Source organism: Camellia sinensis, chromosome 8, assembly GCF_055761805.1.
Source record: "Camellia sinensis isolate YWXY chromosome 8, ASM5576180v1, whole genome shotgun sequence".
Lineage (NCBI taxonomy): Eukaryota > Viridiplantae > Streptophyta > Magnoliopsida > Ericales > Theaceae > Camellia > Camellia sinensis.
Genome location: NC_138968.1, coordinates 18,085,903 through 18,106,567, shown reverse-complemented (window position 1 = coordinate 18,106,567; position 20,665 = coordinate 18,085,903). Strand labels below are relative to the sequence as shown.

General features: G+C 32.3%; 2 protein-coding genes and 1 long non-coding RNA gene across 5 annotated transcripts; 2 read left to right on the top strand and 1 right to left on the bottom strand.

Moving 5' to 3' along the window:
- Positions 1-601: 601 nt before the first annotated feature.
- LOC114305628 (uncharacterized) lies at positions 602-5,815 on the bottom strand. 3 transcript variants are annotated; one of them, XR_014337402.1, is made up of 4 exons: positions 5,685-5,815; positions 4,697-4,798; positions 3,279-3,476; positions 602-986 (listed from the first exon to the last, which is right to left on the bottom strand). It is a non-coding gene; the product is annotated as an uncharacterized LOC114305628 (long non-coding RNA). The 3 variants fall into 3 exon arrangements; XR_014337403.1 differs by lacking the exon at positions 5,685-5,815 and adding an exon at positions 4,878-5,327; XR_014337401.1 differs by lacking the exons at positions 602-986; positions 5,685-5,815 and having other exon boundaries at positions 3,017-3,476; positions 4,697-4,882.
- On the top strand, positions 1,811-4,156 carry SWEET3 (Nodulin MtN3 family protein). Its single transcript, XM_028250684.2, has 6 exons — positions 1,811-2,524; positions 2,637-2,673; positions 2,756-2,978; positions 3,254-3,415; positions 3,552-3,671; positions 3,785-4,156. Exons 1-6 carry the CDS (start codon positions 2,488-2,490, stop codon positions 3,956-3,958), a joined length of 753 nt encoding a protein of 250 aa, XP_028106485.2. The 5' UTR covers positions 1,811-2,487; the 3' UTR covers positions 3,959-4,156.
- Positions 5,816-5,937: 122 nt separating the features above from the next.
- Positions 5,938-9,625, top strand: LOC114305355 (polypyrimidine tract-binding-like protein). The gene is made up of 3 exons (XM_028250459.2): positions 5,938-6,294; positions 7,867-8,118; positions 8,988-9,625. The coding sequence occupies exons 1-3, from the start codon at positions 5,938-5,940 to the stop codon at positions 9,294-9,296; spliced, it is 918 nt and encodes a 305-aa protein (XP_028106260.2). The 3' UTR covers positions 9,297-9,625.
- The last annotated feature ends 11,040 nt before the right edge of the window (positions 9,626-20,665 follow it).

Here is a 20,665-nt window from a genome sequence, read left to right as displayed (position 1 = left end):
GGATTAGTTTAGGAACCACAGTGATGATTGGATCTTGAAGTGATTTGATAATTTAACAGCTAGCAAATTTGTGGATCATAGGACCTTTCAGTGTGATGCAATGTAGGGCAGTAATTCCATTAATACAGGGTTTTGGTACCTAAACTAAACCCTGAGGAAGTACAGTGAATGATATATATGTGCAAACTGAATTTGTAAGGTATGTTACCTACATCTTACCTTTCCACCGTTTTAGTGGAAGTCTCGTACACTAATTCCTTTTTTCTTTAAGGCTGCAAAAGTGTTGAAGTGGGAACTTGCAAATATACCCTGTCAATAGGATAATACATTTTGAATAATTTAAATAAGTACACTTTTTAACTTTTCATAAAAAGATGTACTGAAAATTAGAAAAGTGATGTAATCCAAAAAAATAAAAAGATAAAAAATGAACTTATATAATACACCCAAACAAAAGCATACGAACAATGGTTCGTCCCTTTGGAATTCTCTTACTTATTTCCCATTAGAAGTCCAAATATAGTCTATCAAGTTTTCAAACCCTGTAATTTGTCTTCTATTAAAAGGTGAATCACACGTGAATAAAAAGGATAACTTATAGTAACCAAAACAAGATTTGAGACTTGAGATTTCTTCGATTTTGAAATTATTAACAAATAATATTGTTCAAAAATCCTCATGAAGAGTATTGTGCGCAACATAACCAATACACAAAAGCAAGAGAATATATTTATTCTAAATGCTCGGATTTCATTTGCTTTTATACACCATTACAACTGTAATGGCATTTAATCATATTGTTCACACCTTATCTTCGATACAAAATCCCCATCTAAAAGAATGATTCTCAATCTGGACTCTGCACAGCATCTGGTGATGAATGGTATAAATCAACAATCAGTTCATTTTGAACCGTCAGATTAGAAGGCCTCTTCTTTGTCAGAGTTATTTAAAGGAATAACTGTCCATAGAATGAGGTTCAGATCCTGGTTTGAAACGTACATTACAGCGCTATCAATGGTAGATGTAAACACAAATTCAAACACACATTAAGCCACATCATGTAATTACAACAACATTTTAAAACAAAAAATATACTGGCATAATGGAGGAACATTCAAATACCAGAAAGATGATAGAATAACATAAAGCATAGAATAGTAATTGTTTGCTTGAGGATATAGAACTTTAACGGATAGTTGAGGCAAGAAAGGATAAATGGGAGACAAATGAAAGAAATTCTGTGATCACCATCGATGTAAATGGTATTCTTAATAATAAATAAACAACTTTTCTTTAGTGAGACATTCTTAAAGAATTCCAATTTTGCACATGATATACTTATATTGACCGGCAAACACTTCTCTCTAACGGGTCCTCTTTTGATTTACGTCATTCAAATAGAAGTTAAAACCATTTTCCATACAACCCACCCTAAAATGTTTTGGAATTTAAGGTTCATTTTGGTTTCTCTTAGAAGCAAATCACTCAAACATTTCAGCCATAATAAATTGATTCCATGAGCTGAAATTTTTGCTCTCCTGTTCTAGAAATCATTCTAATAAAGGGAGTTTGGATCCTCATTTAAAATATTAAATCTTTTGCAGTTAAGGCTATGAAGTAAAATCTTGCTTTTTTAAAAAAGCCATCTCCATAGACATCAAATGCAATTAACCCAAGAATAGATAAAAATATAAGTTAAATTTTGACATAACCCAAGAATAGATAAAAAATATAAGATAAATTTTGACATACTTTTGGCCAAGAAAAAGAAAAGAAACGAAACGGAAAAAATAAATTTACAAGACCATGTTAACCATAAGCAACGAAGCTACCATTATCACATCTGAAGCTAAACAGGACATCGAAGAATTTTTTTTTTTTTTGATAACTAACAGGACATCAAAGATTTCATCAAGTGGATAGTGGAAGTCTTGTGACATGTTCCACTCACAAGAGAACCATGATAGCAAATAGTTCCCTTTGCATTGTTCCCATTGATTATTATCGAAACGGGACCAGTTTTAGATGAATCATGATTGCATTAAACAAATTCAAGCAAATGCCCAACACTAGAGCCTAAGCTTTTTTTCCCATTGTATTGTTCCCACTAATTATTATCAAAACCTAATCAGTTTTTAAACATATTCAAGCAAATGCCCAACACTAGAGCCTTTTTTTTTTTTTTCCCCTTTGTATTGTTCCCACTGATTATGATTATTGTCAAAACCTAATCAGTTTTTAAACAAATTCAGGCAAATGCCCAACACTAGAGCCTAAGTTTATTTTTCCCTCCACAAGTTCATCACTATGTGGGTAGCACTTTCACTTTTCAATTTTCTATTATTCCCTTTCTATCCATCTCCACCATATTTATACCACCTGAAGGTTACCAAATAAGATCAAGCATTCTTAGTTAGTTCTTTCCAGGCCTCTTCCAGGGACCATTCCCATCTGCTCATCAAGCCCACCTCCCAGTGCAAAAGCATGGGAGATCGGCTTCACCTGTCAGTAGGAGTAATGGGTACTTGCTACTTTGTTTATATACCTTGAACTCCCTGTCTTTATTCATATGTGACCAAATTAATTTTATAAAAAAAGCACTGACTATCAAAGCTACATTGTGTTTCGTGCAGGGAATGTGGCCTCTATGTTACTTTACACTGCACCCATGTAAAGTCAAGTTTTATCACACTATTCAATTCAACTTCATATCATTGACCGCATTAACTTAAATTTCTGTTCTTCTACGCAGATTAACTTTTGCAAGGGTCATAAAAAAGAAAAGCAACGAGGATTTCTCATGTGTTCCATACATCATTGCACTGTTGAATTGTTTCCTTTATACTTGGTATGGCTTGCCTGTTGTAAGTTACAGGTGGGAAAATTTCCCTGTGGTCACCATTAATGGCTTAGGCATTTTCCTTGAGCTCTCCTTCATTCTCATTTATTTTTGGTTTGCTTCAGCTAAAGGAAAGGCAAGCTATTTCTCAATTTATTTAGGAATTTATTTACATTTTTAGTGAGTGATTCAATTGTATTTTATATACATCCTTATCAAATTGCATGCGTGAGAATAGTCATTTGTTTATTCATGTACTCATTTTAATATGTATGTCTAAACAAATCAATGAAGACAAATATACATGCATGCAGTTTGTGTTTCTACGTGTGTATTTGTGTTTCTATTTGTCTATCCATGTATATAAATTCATATGAAATGGATATCAAAATCTAGATCATGATTGTGCAGAGGAAGGTTGCTATGATAACGATACCTGTTATTCTAGTTTTCTGCATCACTGCAATAATATCAGCTTTTGCATTCCACGATCACCACCATCGCAAGATATTCGTTGGAAGTATTGGACTCGTAGCCTCTATAGCAATGTACGGTTCTCCTCTGGTGGTCGTGGTGAGTTTGTTTTCCCACCATCATGTTCGTACTTGTTGATCTCTTTCAATTTAAACAACGTCTTCCCAAGGCAACAAGCAAAAAAGTTGCTATTAGTCATTGTTATAGTAACACATTGATATGATTCATATTGCAGAAGAAAGTAATAGAAACAAAGAGCGTGGAGTTTATGCCATTCTACTTGTCACTTTTCTCGTTCCTAGCAAGTTCCCTATGGATGACCTATGGATTACTAGGCCACGATCTTTTCCTTGCGGTTTGTGTGACAATTAAACCTTAATTTTGTTCTAACAGCTAGAAGATGAAAATTTTCCAATTTCATAATACTTAAGAACTGGTTTTCTAACTTAAATTCGAATATGTTTGCAGTCTCCTAATCTGGTTGGCAGCCCTCTAGGCATCCTCCAGCTTGTGATTTATTTCAAGTACAGGAAAAGGGGAATTATGGGAGGAACACACAAATGTGATATAGAGAAGAATGGTGATAAAACTGAACAGCAGTTGCAAGTAATGGTTGCTGAAGACACTAATGGCAAGATTTGAAGAATTGTTCACATGAAGGTCTACTAGAATTGCCCTACAATTTGGGTAGTTGATCACAGTTCAAATAAATACAGGAGAACTAATGCATTCATACATGCAATTTATCATATTTGTTTATGCAAAATAGATAAGCATATGTATTAGAGTTTTGTTTCATGGTTGTCAAGATGTTTAAGTATTAGCATCAGTTTTAACACATTTACGTGTTTTTGACGGGAAACTTTATCTAAGCACACAATAAATTTCAGTAAAATTTGCACTGAACAACCAAATTACGTGGATGTTCCCACTTAACTGTATCACACCCTTATTTCCCATTCGTGATTTTGAATGATCCATTGAACATCCATATTTTGAGTTTACTTTCATTAATTTGTAAATGGGTCACCTCAATAAGCATTTCATGAATGAAATTCAAATAATAGCAAAATTTGAAAGCTGAAATAGAAAATTAAACAAGGTGTGGCATCATTTCATTACCGTAACATACTGTACAGAATTAAGCTTTTGTTATACAATGATACACACATACATAAATAAATAAAATTTTAAAAATAGCAGAATTGGATGATGTATACCTACTCATAAAATCTCCATAAATAGTACAAGAGTTATCTCAAGTCCTAAATCAATCAGAACAGCACAACACTATGCAAAACTACCAAAGCACAGAACAAAATTTTGCATAAAAGGACGACCCAGTGCACAAGACTTGCATTAAAGCATGGTCACGCTTACCTCCATTTTCGAAGAGGTTGTTTCCATGGCTCGGACGTACACTATTAGAGACGCTAATGGCAAGCCTTACTATTGGGCCAAGCTGTCCTTTCAGAACAAATTCTGCATATTTTTTCATATCAACATTGAAAGTATTTCCATTTAATGCACCATAGTACTTTCTCTACATATTCCATAGTACCTGAACTAAAAATGAAATTTCAAGATTTTGCAAGAACATGAGAAGACCAGCTGTTTATTAAGGAATAAATAAAGGGTCAATGAAAAGACCTTTTGGTGAAGAAAAATGTAAGATCATTAAGCGCTTGCAGGAAAGGGAAAAAACAAACAAACAAACAAACAGAAAAATGATGTACTGACATGGGATATTTCTAATTTTTCAAACCACAGTTGTATTTTAAAGAGTATTGTAATTTACTTAAAATAAAAAATTAAAAAAACATATGTGGGGACAGATTTGACAAAAGAAGATGAACCTCTGATGCGCGAACCCATATTTGACAAGTCACTACAAACCAGATCTTTACCCAGAAAAAAATCAATCTATAGTTCAAATTTACAGTACACGGATTCAATCTCCACCACGCAATCTAATTCTTGATAAATTATGTCTGGGTGGGTCAGTGGAAGATGAACCTCTGATGCTTGAACCCAGATTTTAAAGGGACAGTACAACTCCAGATTTTTTACCTAGAAAATCAATCTATGGTTCAAATTTACACTACACGAATTCAATTTTCACCATATAATCTAATTCTTGATAAATTCTGCGGAGTGTAACGGATGAGCACATAAGCTTTTATCATTACTCCAAAACTGTGATTTATAGAACAGAGCTGGAAAAAAAAATTCATGTGTTAAACTGAAAAATTCATATGTTATATAGTTCATTCAGACATTTCATCGAACAACTTCCCAGCAATGTCAAGTTAGCCAAAGGGCAGCAGTGAAAAAAGTGAAAATCAAAGCGGTTTGGTTAGAAATTTACCTCTGCGGTTCGAATCCCTACAGTTCCATAAGGTCAACGTTGAACAGCCACGTGTTACAGAGTACGCTATGCAAATCCAAAACAACGCTTCCCTGTAACTCATGCACTCAGCCACGTACCCCCCATCTCTCTCTCTCATCCATTTTTTTCAGTTTCAGTTCCTCCGACTCCATCTCTCACTCTCTCTCTCCTCAGATCCCCACACTCTCTCTCTCTAAAAAAAACTTGACTCTCTCTCTCTAGAAATTCGAGAATGGTGAAGCTAGCGACGGCGAGGGAAAGCAGAATGTACGGGCCGAGACAGGGGAGAAACAGAGCAGAGTATATAAACGCGGGGCTATATGTTTTCGCTACGATTGTGCTTTGGAGTGGCTTTGCTGCTCAGCTCTCTAACGAGCCCGTGTCTGGACTCGTACTTTTGCTCATTGGTTTGGGTCTTATTGTTGTGGTGAATGTTCATGATCTAATAGCTCACCTCGCTGGTGTGGATTATAGGTTGAGTTTGATGGGGTTCGATGCCCAGCTCGCGCTTGTTGAGTTTGCTGTTCCCGTGGTTCAGGCTGTTGGGACTATTCTCTATTTCTTGGGAATTCTGTTTCTTTTTATTCAGGTGTGTATGAATTATTACTGAAATGTTCTCTGTGCAATTGCTCTCTGTTTATTTATTTTATTTAAAAACAAAAATACAAAAAAGTTTAGTTACACACTATAGGTTGATTGGGTGATAAATAAATCCAACAGCTAATTGTTCAGCTCGAATTGCTAATTGTCCAAGCTTGATTGAAAACTATTTAATCAATTTCAAAATTTATTCAAATTTGATAGTTTTATATAGTTTTAGTTAGACCTATGGAATTGAATCGAGTTGACCAAGCAATGTGCAATTGATTGTTTTAAACTTGACTTGATTTAAAAATTTTACCGAACCCAAATGTGTTAAGAAACCCAAATGTGTTAGGAATTTTAACGAATGCAAATGTGTTAAGTTTGACTTGTTACTTAATGTACAGAACTTGATTGAAGTTTAACAAGTCACGAGTTAAGCTTGAACTTCGTTCATATAATTATTGAATAAATCTAATAATTAGTGTTTTTTTATATATATATATTAAATTAAACGTTTTCTAGTTGGACTATATTATAATTAAAGAAACCGGTTTAGAGCTAAACTATAAACCCTCAATTAGATGTTACATACCTTTGAAATTTATCCAATTTTGATTTTAACTATGTTGTGAGTTTTTTTTATTTATTTAAGATTACTAACAAATTTTGCTTTAAATCTTATGTACAATTGTTAATTGTTAAACATATTCAGTGGTAATCGCCAAGAAAATAAAATAAAATAAAATAAAAAAATGAAGAAGAAGAAGAAGAGACAGAGATCATGAATAAATTAAGATGATAATAACTCAAATAAAGCTCTTACATTTTTCCTCTCTCTTCTTTGATAGTTGAAGTTTATCTTTAACCAGTGATTGGTGCAAATACATACATTTGTAATTTTATATTTAAATTTTTGAATGATTGGATGATTAAGGGGTGGTTTGATAAATAAATTTAAAAAATATACTTTAGTAGTTTTGAGCATGAAATAGTTTTTGTTGTTAAAAGGTAATTTTTGAAAAAGGAAAAAATGTGACAGTAAACCACCATACAGGGTGTACACCTGGTATAATATAATAGATTGTGTTAATGTACGGATTTGGTTTCATTTTTGTATGATTATCTTTCTTATTGTTTTGATTTCCTTTTTATTTTTCTTGTATAGCCCTCCATTAGTGCCTTCATATGTAGAGAGACTCATTGTACAAAATCTTGATGCAATTCACATATTCGTTATTATCTTAAATTATTTTCTTTCTCATTTATCATGATATATTGTAACACAGTATAGACTAAGGTCACAGTTGGCCTGCCATCTCTATGTCTCGAGGTTGCTTCCATCATCTTTTGTCTCCTATCACTTCTCTACATGTTTTCAAGCCACAACGTATAGGAAATATTAAAAACTTGTCTCGCATTATCTTTATAAGCTATTCATACTCGATCCATATATTTTAGAAGCCCTTCCATTCAATACCAATTGGTCTTGTGCTGAATGCCTCCTTCAAATCTAACATTGATTGAAAACCCCGTGCACTGCAATGTCACAATGTATTGCAATTGTCTCGAAATGTAGGAAGAAAAGGGTTACCGTTACTACAACTTGGAGAAGCATGCATTGAACATGCTTGTTGTCGGGACCCTTTTGTGGTTGCTTGGATCGACTCATAACTCTTGCCAGATCTATGAGAGAGCAGATGGGCATTTCCAAATCTTACAAGCAAGCGTCTACATCCCGTTCTTGATGGGGAGCTTGTTGTTCCTTGTGGGCGCACTTGTCAACTATGAAGAGCAGTCTGCATTAGATCATCACGGTGTGAAGTTATTGGTAAGTGATCTTAGATTGGGACAACAAATCAGTACATCAACTTCAACTAAGGATGACTTTATTGGTCTTCAAATTTATTTTTACTTCACTGCTTTTGCTTAGTTAGAATATCTAATGACATGTTTCAAACAGCTAGAAGAATCTAGTCCATCTTTCTTACAAAGTTGAATTGCGTAAATTCAAAATAAATTCTTTTTTGTCCAGCATCTAACAAACTAAAAGTTGATAATCTAAGATTTCCTTTGGCATCAGCATATAAATAAGATTTTTTTTTTTTTTTTTTTGTCTTTAATGAACTTTTTAAAAAATATGTCAACTTTTTTTTTTTTTTAATAACTTTATAGTCTCATCTAGTCTAAATGACCTTGAAATTAAAAATAAATAAATAAATCAAAATTTTAAAACAAAGTTAAAAAAAAAAAACTTTATCCAAAAAAAAAAAGGTCTATAAAAGTTTACTCTTTTTTATCATTTACTGGATGTTTTTATTTTATTTTATTTAATTTTTATGACCGTCTAGATTAAACCGATTTAAAAAATGACATTTTAGCTCAAATTTGAATTTTTTGTACTAAAGACAAAAACAACTCTAAAAATATCCCGACTTTTCAAGAATCCATATTTTCCTCATCATATGCAAGCCATTTGTCCTCCCTAAAATATCCCGACTTTTCAAGAATCCATATTTTCCTCATCATATGCAAGTCATTTGTCCTCGTAAGTTGTAATTTTTGTTTACAAACACTCATAAAAATTGCATCAAACACTTTTGCATAAGAGACTAAAAAAAAAGAAAAAGAAATAAAAGGAAAAGCCCCTCATAAGATGCATCAAACAATAATTGATTGAATTGGTTTCATTTTGTGCAGGGTTGGACTTGGGTATGGTTGGGTATTTTTGGGAGCTTATTGTTTTTCGTAGGGGGATTAGCCAATGTGGTGAAAGTATTCAAGATGCAACAAACCAATGGAATGCGGCTTGAGAAACTCCGAGGAGGAGCGCAAGAGCGGTTGGTTCAAGCAAGGGAAGGCCACGTTCCACTCATCCTCGAAGAGCAAAGGAGGAGGAGAACGGAGGTTGAGAAAAAAATGGAGGTTGACAGAAGAAAGGAGGTGGAGGAAGGGAAATTGGTAGCAGCTCCAACTCCTTACAAGGATGTGCTTGTAGGTCAAGCTTGAAGTTTTTGTTTTGTCCAAAAACAGTAGTCATAGAATCTTATGGGTAGTTCTTGGATCAACTTTGCCTTCCTTTTGGTACTTCTTTGAGCCTTTTTTGATTTGATTTTCTCTCTTTTTTTGCTGATTAGAATTCTTTTTTATTTTTATTTTTGTTTGTGTTATTTATTTATGCCACTGATTTACAAGTTTAAAGGAAGGAGCACATTCTTTTTTCTTTATTTGTTATTTGATGTTAGTGATTGTGTCTCAGATGGCTTCTTTCTATGTACCACTACATATTAGAGATTTGATGGGGTGCTTTTTGTTTGGCATGGATGCACTTTTTTGTACTGCTGTTTGATAAATGCTAAAACAGTGTTTTTTTATTTTTTATTTACTTTTTAAGATAAAAAAAAAACAAAATAAATAAAAGTTGAAATTTATTGTTGTGCATTGATAAAATATTTCAAATGGAGTGAGGAGTGGATTGATCTCATCCCTCTTTTGACTGACCAAGTGGTTTTCGTTTGTTTCATTTGAAATTTCTTATTAGTTAGTAATTATACTATTACTATTGCATCCCAGATGTGATTTCACTGCATCAGTTACTATTACTTTTGAAATTTCTCATTAAAATTGCTCATTAGTTAGTAATTATACTATTACTATTGCATCCCAGATGTGATTTCACTACATCAACTACTATTACTATTGCATCCCGGGTGTGATTTCACTGCCTCAAGATGAATGTGGCCCGAACAATGCTAAGAACAATTGTAAGTTTAGGCCTCATTTGGGAATTAATTGTTTTTTTAGTTGTTTATAAAAAGAAGTGCATAAAGTAGGAAAAGTGATATGATAATTTATAGTGACTTTTTAATTTTTTTAACTATTAACTTATAAGTCCCCATACAGGGCCTTACTAAAAGATTGTCAATACAAATGGGTGTAAGTTTGTGTCTCTAAATTTATCAATGTAATATATGCATTCCCCAATTTTGTGCACAAAGTTGAATCAGATAATTTATTCCTAACTCAAAACAATTATTTGCCAAGCAATCTCATACATTTGGCGACTTCACTAGGATACTAATTCTAGACATGAAGTCCTCATTTCCCCTTCTTCGGTGCTACCTAAATGCGATGCTACCTAAATGCAAGGGGATTTTCCTTATTATTATTCCCAGTTTAAAACCTTCTCCAACCCTCCCTTTGATTGGCAGGAATGGGTCGATGATGTCCTCTCGGACAGAGGGGCCTCTGTCAGAAGCATCAAGAGGCCCAACTATTGATTCCAGTGAAGATATCTCAATCTTTATCCATTCGTCGCAACAATGCTAACCTTGAAGCCATTGGCTCCCCGGTGGAGCACCGGACACGCACTTTCATACTTGCCTAGCATGAGATGGGGCCACCAAAGTTTAGAAGATACAATTTAGGACATGAAAAACAAGAAATAGAGGATCCCTCGTGCACAACACTAGTGTGACTAACACCCTTAATTATTGTGTAAATATTTGAGGCAGTGTTTGTGTTCCACACAAAATAATCATATTATGATTATTGTAAGTTAGTATACAAATTCCATCATTTGAAATTAAAATTTTCAAGTTTAACAATCTCCCTTATTTAAAATTTATCTAAAATGTGTTCATTAAAACTATGTTTCCACATTAATAGAAAGTTGAAGCCATTCTCTTTTCATCTTTTTTATTATTCTCTTTTCTATTCATTTATATTCAGTCAGGCATGTAAATAATTAATTCGATCTCAGATGGTGGGAATTTTTTTTCCATATATATATATATTTTTAGATGGGGAAGGCCCAAGGCCAAAATTACAAAGCTGATGCCTCCATCAGAACAAGCTCTTGGATAGATGTCAGAATGTCATCCATTTTTTTTGTTAATAATACGATAGTGAAAAACTAAATACTTGAAAGTTAATATGATAACAATATAATATTTAAAGAGTCAATATGAGAAAATATCAAAATGGATTAGTTATTTAAAGAACTAATAGTCGGAAATAAAATGAAAGGCTAAAAATGGGGGAAACAAAATTAAAATTAGGGGAGCAAAATGTAATTTACCTTAATTGCTTGCCAATTTACTATTTTGGCCCCCATTTGTAGGGATAGTCATGGACCAGACAACTCGTTAGCTCAATATTTTTAGGGATTTGAAAAAAATATTTCGTTCATAAAATCTGACTAGACTAAAACTTTCAGCTATTTAATTTTTAAGATGGATGTGGGATAAGAGATTTAGGCTAGCCTGATCCAACCCTACCAATTTATATATATAAAAAATACATATGTATACTTATTTCTAGAGTTTAAATTTAAATATTTTTTAAATAATTATATTTATTTTTAAATTAAATAATTATTAAAATAATTTAATAATCCTTCAAAAAAATAATTAATAGCTCATATTTATTAGATTAAATAAACAGATTTGAAATTTATACATTCTTTTAGGGTAGAATTTGAAATGGCTAAGTTAAATTTGATGTCGGGCTAGATTGAGCCTATGGGGGTGTTTGGGGACCCCATATTTGGCTAAAATATGTTGTGTTTGGAATGTTGGATTTAGGTTAGAATAATCAATAAAGATAAAATAGATTAAAATAGTCAATAAGATAAAATGTCACATCTAAGTTATAATTATTTTACTTTTTCTCTAATAATTATTAAATTAATTACAAAAAAAGCTAACAATCATTCCAAACATAACTTTTTTAAATAAATTAAAATATTTAAAAAAAATTAACTAAAATAATCTATTAGTACATGAACTTCAACTAAAGGCCTGTTTGGTAGAGCTTATAAGCTGTTTATTTCAGCTTAATTTAAGCTAAAATATTGTGTTTGGTGCAGCTTAAGTTAACCAGCTTATACCTTAAATCAAGTTATTTATCAACTTATCTCAAAAGCTGGTCAGGGAGTTCTTATATTTTCGACTTAAGCACGCAGCTGGTGTGAGGGGCTAAAATTACTTAAATATCCTTGTCAATACCCAAATATTAATATTAATTAATATTAATATTAATATTAATTAAAAAAAGAAAAAATTGTATATTTCTGAAGAAAAAGAAAAAAAATAAATATTAATTGGTATTAATTATTAATAAATTCATATTGTATACTTTTATATTAATTAAAAAATAAAAAATTGTATATTTCTGAAGAAAAAGAAAAAAATCAATATTAATTAAAAAAATAATATTAATTGGTATTAATTATTAATAAATTAATATTGTATATTTTTGTAATGAATTAATTATTAATTTATAATTATTAATATTAATTGATACTAATAAAAATTAATTATTAATATTAATTTATACTAATTAATAATTTTAGTATTAATTGAGACTAATTAAGCCATTAATTGATACTAATTAATAATCTTAGTATTAATTGATACTAATTAAGCAATTAATTGATAATAATTAATTTATAATGGAAAAAAATTGTGACAATAATACTTCCATTACATTTTTATCAAATGTATCAATTTTTATATTAATTAATACTAAGTAATACTAATTATATTAACTTTTATTAATGAAATAATTTTTTTTAAAATTAAAATTGAAAAAAATGACAAAATAATTATTTTTATATCATATAAGGGCAGAAAGGACAATTATACAGTAAAAAGTTATTTTACAGCTTATTAACTAAATATTACTCTGCTGCTTAAATCTATAATCTCATAGTTATACCAACAGGTTAATAGTTTATATTCACAGCTATAAGTGATAATCTGTTAATAGTTTATGTTCACAGCTATAAGTGATAATCTGTTAAGTTATAATTTATAATCACTTTCTCACAACTCTACCAAACGAGGGTTTATTGGCCTTCAAATTTATTTTGCTTCACTGCTTTTGTTGGAATATCTAATGACATGCTTCAAACAGCTAGAAGAATCTAGTCCATCTTTCTTACAAAGTTGAATTGCGTAAATTCCAGATAAATTCCGTTTTGTCCGAAGTCTAACAAGCTAAAAGTTGATAAATACCGTTTTGTTTTTGTCTTTAATGAACTTTTTTTAAAATATGTCAACTTTTTTTTTTTTTTAAACTTTCTAGTTTCAACTAGACTAAGGGTTGGTTTGGGATGTCCTAAAAAAGTGCACTTTTTGACTTATTGGTGGGTTTGGGTTGGGTTTGATGTGATGTGTTAGAGAGGTGATGTGATTTAAATAAGATGATGTGACTTAAATAAGATAGTAACTTTTTGACTTTTTGACTTATTTAGTACATGCCAAACTAGCCCTAAATGACCTTGAAATTTAAAATAAATAAATAAATCAAAATTTTAAAACAAAGTTTAAAAAAAAAAAAAAAAACTTTATCAAAAAAAAAGTCTATAAAAGTTTACTCTTTTTTATCATTTACTGAATGTTTTTATTTATTTTTTTTTAATTTTTACGATCGTCTAGATTAAATAGATTTAAAAAATGACATTTTAGCTCAAATTTGAATTTTTTGTACCAATGACAAAAATAACTCTAAGAATATCCCGGCTTTTCAAGAATCCATTTTTTTCTCAGCATATTTAAGTCATTTGTCCTCATAAGTTGTAATTTTTGTTTACAAACACTATCGTAAAAATTACATCAAACACTTTTGCACAGGAGACAAAAAAAAACGAAAAAACCAAAAAAAAAAAGAAAAAGAAAAAGAAAAGCACCTCATAAGATGCGTCAAACAATAATTGATTGAATTGGTTTCATTTTGTGCACGGTTGGACTTGGGTACGGTTGGGTATTTTTGGGAGCTTATTGTTTTTCATAGGGGGATTAGCCAATGTGGTGAAAGTATTCAAGATGCAACAAACCGATGGAATGCGGCTTGAGAAACTCCGAGGAGGAGCGCAAGAGTGGTTGGTTCAAGCAAGGGAAGGCCACGTTCCACTCATCTTCGAAGAGCAAAAGAGGAGGAGAACGGAGGTTGAGAAAAAAATGGAGGTTGACAGAAGTGTTGGATGTTTTAAAAGCAAATGTGTGTTTTAAACTACAAAGGAATCAATCTAAAACACACAAAATCTGATTTGATTTTTTTTGCAGAAAATAGAGGAGAAGAAGAGCCAAAACAGGGGAGAAGAGGGGTCTCGTCTGAACAACCCCTTTTGCAGATTTTTCTATTAACTTTTTAGCTTCCCTTACAAGTTTTATATATGAAATTATATCAACTCAAGTACCAATAAAACATCTGGACCAATTTCCTCCACATACATTAACTCTAATTAACAAAACCCAACCTAAAACATAACTAGAATTAAATAAGCATAAGTGATTGTTTGGATACAAAATTAAGCAAGCACATTATTTCAACATTGCTCCCCCCTAATGTGCTACTCCATAACTCCAAGTAACTCTCTGAATGCTGAAACTTTCCTTTGGGAAGAGCCATAGTGAATATATCTGCAATTTGTTTATCTGACCCGTAAAATTTGAACTGCACTTCACCTTCTTCAATTGCTTCCTGAATAAAATGATGTTTAATTGCAATATGACGAGTGCGACTATGAAAAACAGGATTCTTAGCCATAGCAATGGTTGATTTGTTGTCACAAAATTTTTTTGTACCATCTTCTTGCTTTTTACAAACATCTTCAAGTATTCTCCTTAACCAAATTGCTTGGGAAGTTGCCAAACCCACTAAAACATATTTAGCTTCTGCAGGTGATTGCGCCACACTCTGTTGCTTCATTGATGCCCAAGAAAATACTCTAGAACCCAAGGAAAATGCATACCTGGAGGTGCTTTTCATATCATCATTGCAGCCACCCCAATCACTATCACAAAAACCAAACAATTGCACAGTTGAATCTTTGCAATACTTGATACCATAGTTGGTTGTGCCTTGAATATATCTCAAAACTCGTTTTGCAGCACCAAGATGATTTTGGCTGGGATTATTCATAAATCTAGAAAGCAAACTTGCAGCATACATTATATTCGGCCTTGTAGCTGTAAGATACAACAAATTTCCAACCAAGCTTCTATACAACGAACCATCGAATTTTTTATCTCCGTCTTCCTTTGTAAGTTTTTCATTCACAACTAGTGGTGTGGCTATGGGCTTACAACCACTCATGCCAAATTTCATTAGAATATTTTTAGCATATTTCTTTTGAGAAATAAATACTCCATCTTCAACTTGATAGATTTCAATTCCAAGAAAATGATTCAACAAACCCATCTCACTCATTTCATATCTTCTCATTATGTCATTTCTAAATTCTTCAATCATTACCTCATCATTACCAGAAAATAACAAATCATCAGCATATAAGGCAACAATAAGAATTGATATACCTTGATTTTTCACATATAAGGTTGGCTCACTCTTGCTCTTCTTGAAACCCTTGTTGATGAAACAAAAATCAATTTGGCTACACCATGCTCTTGGAGCTTGCTTTAGCCCATACAATGCTTTATTCAATTTATACACCTTGTCTTCATCTCCTTTCATTAAAAACCTTTGAGGTTGTTCAACATACACTTCCTCTTTCAATTCTCCATTTAAAAACGTAAATTTGACATCAAGTTGATACAATGACCAACCTTTTTGGGCTGCTAAAGCAATGAGAGCTCGAATGGTGTCAAGTCATGCAACTGGTGAAAATGTTTCTTGAAAATCGATTCCAGGCTGTTGTGTGTACCCTTTTGCGACCAGCCTTGCCTTGTTTCTTTGGAATGAACCATCTGAATTCAACTTTACTTTATAAATCCACTTCACCCCAATGATTTCCTTGCCTTGTGGTCTTTCAACCAATTCCCATGTGTTGTTCTTCTCAATGACTTCAATTTCTTCTTCCATTGCTTTCTTCCAAGCTTCCTCTTTAATTGCTTCTTCAAAACTTCCAAGTTCCGCTACACAAAAATTGCATCTAGCATACACATCACTCAAACTCCTCAATTTTTTTGGATTTTAGCTAAGTGAGGATGAATTAGAATTTGAGCTTGAACTTGGAGAAGAGCTGGAAGATGGTGATGAACTTGTCCTCGGTGAGGATTGGTGTGAATCTTCATCATTTTCATCTTCATGTGTTGAATTTTCTTGTTCCTCATTAACTAGGACAGATTGCTTCTCAATTTTACCTTCTTCTCAATTCCATGAAGCATTCTCATCAAATAACACATCCCGATTGATTATTATCTGATTTTTCTTCAAGCTATACAATCGATAACCCTTGGATTTGCTGCTATATCCCACAAAGATACATTTCTCACTTGTGTCATCTAATTTGCTTCTTCTTTCATTTGGAATTTGAGCATAGCAAACATATTCAAATACTTTGAGATGTTTTACTGATGGCTTTCTCCCACTCCAAGCTTCTATGGGAGTTTCGTTCCAAACGGCTTTGGTAGGACACCTATTTATTAAGTACAATGTTGTGTAAACAGCTTCAGCCCAAAAACTCTTTGGTAGCCCCTTTTCATGCATCATAGATTTGGCCATTTCCATCACCGTTTGATTCTTTCTGTCGGATACTCTATTTTGTTGTAGAGTATAACCCATTGTTAGTTACCTTTCTACACCTTCATTTTCACAAAATTTGTCAAACTACTTAGAGTTTATTCTTTGCCATTATCACTTCTCAAAGTCTTTATGTAGTGCCCACTTTGCTTTTCCACCATGCTCTTGAATCTCTTGAAAATAGTGAACACTTTAGATCTTTCCCTCATGAAATACAGTCATGTCATCCTTGTATAGTCATCAATAAAGAGAATAAAGTACTTATTTTGGGCATGGGAGTGAGTTCTCATAGGCCTACAAATATTCGTATGAACTAACTCTAACATTTCTTTGGCTCTCCATGCAACTCCTTTAGAAAAGTCGATGATGCTTCCCAAGTGCACACCCCTCACAAACATTATGTATTTCCTCAATACTTGGAAGTCCTTGGACCATATTCTTTTGGTGAAGCACTTTGAGACTATGAAAATTCAAATGCCCAAGTCTTCTATGCCACAAGCATGACTTATCATTCGTATGAGCTTTCAAAGCAACATTTCTAGCATAGTTGAATGCGAGTGGGAAGCTTCAATTCTTTTCCATTTGAATTTTTGCCACCACTTGCCTTGCATTTTTGTCATGAATGGTGCAGTTGTTAGCTTCAAAATGGACTGCATATCCATGTTCCACAAGTTGTCCAACACTTAGCAAATTTTGCTCCAAGTCTGGAACAAGCAACACATCATGAATAAACTTAGTCCCCTTCTTTGTTTCAACTCGTATGGTTCCTTTTCCCTTTGCATTTACTAACACTCCATTTCCCATTTTAACTTGAGAGCAAAATTGAAGTGTCCATGTCCAAGAAAATAGACTTATCACTTGTCATATGATTGCTACACCCACTATCAAGGTACCAAACATCATTTTTGTGTTCTGAAGCTGCTTGACAAGCATAAAATAAGTTTCCTTCTTCATCTTTCTCCTCTGAAAAATTAACTTGTTGATTGCTCTTGACTTTGCAATCCTTTTGGAGGTGGCCAAAATTTTTGTATTTATAACATTGTGGTTTCCCTCGGAACCAACAATCCTTCTCTAGATGATTCCCCTTTCACAAATTCTGCACTTTTTTGTATTTTCTTCCACACTTGAACTTCTATGAAGGTTGCTTCTACCTCTTCCCCATGATGAATTTCTTCCTCTTCCTTATCTACCACCTCTTGATGATTCCCCTCTTGTTTGTTCATTACTTGATGATTCTCCATGACTTTTAGAATTCAAATTAACTTTTGATTGGAATGCACTCTCCAAAGGCTTCTCTGATTGTTTTAATAATCTTTGTTCATGAGCTTTCAAAGAACCTATCAATTCTTGGACACTAATTTCAAAGATATCCTTTGTCTTTTCAATTATTCCCATCATTGTGTTATATTTTTCTGGTAAACTAACCAGAATTTTCTCAACAGTTCTCTTTTATTCAACTCTTTCACCATATGATTTCATTTAATTGACAATCTCCATTAGTTTAGAGAAATAATCAGTTAAAGTTTTAGATTCTTTCATCTTCAAATATTCTAACTCCCTTTTAAGAGTTTGGAGTTTGGAGTTTGATGATTCTTACCTTTTTGTCTCCTTGAAATTCTTGTTGTAAAATGTCCCATGCTTCCTTTGATTTCTTGGCGTCAATGATTCTTGGAAACAACTCATCAGAGAGTACTTGTTGGATGAAGAAGAATGCTTTAGCATCCTTTTTCCTGGTTTCCTCTAGCTGTTGCTCCTGTGCTGAGGTTAATGTAGCTATTGAATCGGTTTCATCATACCTATTTTGTATCAAGTTCCACAAACCTTGGGACTGAAATAAGGTCTTCATCCTCACACACCAATAATCATAATTTTCTCCAACAAAAATGGGCATAGATGGTTGCTGGATACCTATACTTTGATTGCTTGAGTTAGCCATGGAAATTTTTTGCAAAACCCATTTTTGTTCTTCACACACCTTCTATTTTCAGCCCTCTTTTTCGAATCCAAGCTTCCATTTCAAACTTGGCTCTGATACCACTTTATGTTGGGTGTTTTGGAAGCAAATATGTGTTTTAAACTACAAAGGAATCAATCTAAAACACACAAAATCTGATTTGATTTTTTTCTATAGAAAATAGAGGAGAAGAAGAGCCAAAACAAGAGAGAAGAGGGGTCTCAACTGAACAGCCCCTTTTGCAAATTTTTCTATTAACTTTTTAGCTTCCCTTACAAGTTTTATATATGAAATTATATCAATCCAAGTACCAATAAAGCATCTAGACCAATTTCCTCCACATACATTAACTCTAATTAACAAAACCCAACCCAAAACATAACTAGAATTAAATAAGCATAAGTGATTGTTTGGATACAAATTAAACATGCACATTATTTCAACAAGAAAAAAGGAGGTAGAGGAAGGGAAATTGGTAGCAGCTCTAACTCCTTACAAGGATGTGCTTGTAGGTCAAGCTTGAAGTTTTTGTTTTGTCCAAAAACAGTAGTCATAGAATCTTATGGGTAGTTCTTGGATCATCTTTGCCTTCCTTTTGGTACTTCTTTGAGCCTTCTTTGATTTGATTTTCTCTCTTTTTTTGGCTAATTAGAATTCATTTTTTTATTTATGTTTGCGTTTTTTATTTTTATGCCATTGATTTACAAGTATAAATGAAGGAGCACATTCTTTTTTCTTTGTTTGTTATTTGATGTTGGTGATTGTGTCTCAGATGGTTTCTGTTCTACATACCAGTACATATTTATTGGAGACTTTGATGGGGTGCTTTTTGTTTGGCTTGTATGCACTTTTTTGTATTGCTGTTTGATAATGTTTTTTTATTTTTATTTTTATTTACTTTTTAAGCACTTCTAAACTAAAAAGTCTTAAAAACATTTTTTTTTAAAAAATGACCACTTTTTTAGCCATAAAAAAGACAAAATAAATGAACCTTGAAATTTATTGTTGTGCATTGATAAAATATTTCAAATGGAGTGAGGAGTGGATTGATCTCATCCCTCTTTTAACAGACCAATGGTTTTCGTTTGTTTCATTTGAAATTTCTCATTAGTTAGTAATTATACTATTACTATTGAATCTCAGATTTGATTTCACTACATCAAGATGAATGTGGCCCGAACAATGCTAAGAACAATTGTAAGTTTAGGCCTCATTTGGGAATTAGTTATTTTAGTTAGTTTTTTAGTTTTTTTATAAAAAGATGTGCATAAAATAAGAAGAGTGATGCGATCATTTATAATGATTTTTTTGTAAGAATTTTTCCTAAATATGGCTTAATGTGGCTTGTACATGATTATACTATATTCTTCTCATTAAGCAAGATACATGTACATCAATTAGATGGTGACTAATTATTGATGAATGAACCTATATATACATAATGTATAGAAGACTAATGGAGATAGTATCAATGCATTGAATGTAATAGATTCATTATGAATGAATCTTAAAGATGCATTATGTATCTATTATGAATGTAGAAGATACATTAATCTATCTAATGAGTTCGTGAATATAGAAGATGCATTATGTATCATGAATGTAAAAGATACATTATTCTATTTAATGAAATTCATTGAATGAATAAATTCTTTGATGGGAAGAATACTAGTATAAATAGTGTAAGGTCCCAAACTACACTCTCCATCACAAAAACTTAAGTTGTCACCACAAGAAGGCTCCCATCGCCTAGAGAGAGAGAAATGGTTTGAAGATCTTAGACAAACAAAGAACTTGAAGATCAAGGTCTTCTATTCAAGGTTTCTCTTTCTCAAAAGAGGTTTTCATACTATCATGAATTAAGGTACGTATACACTAATTTTGTATAGTAGAAATTCATATAGTTTTCATGTATGGAATTGAATCCTTAATAGTT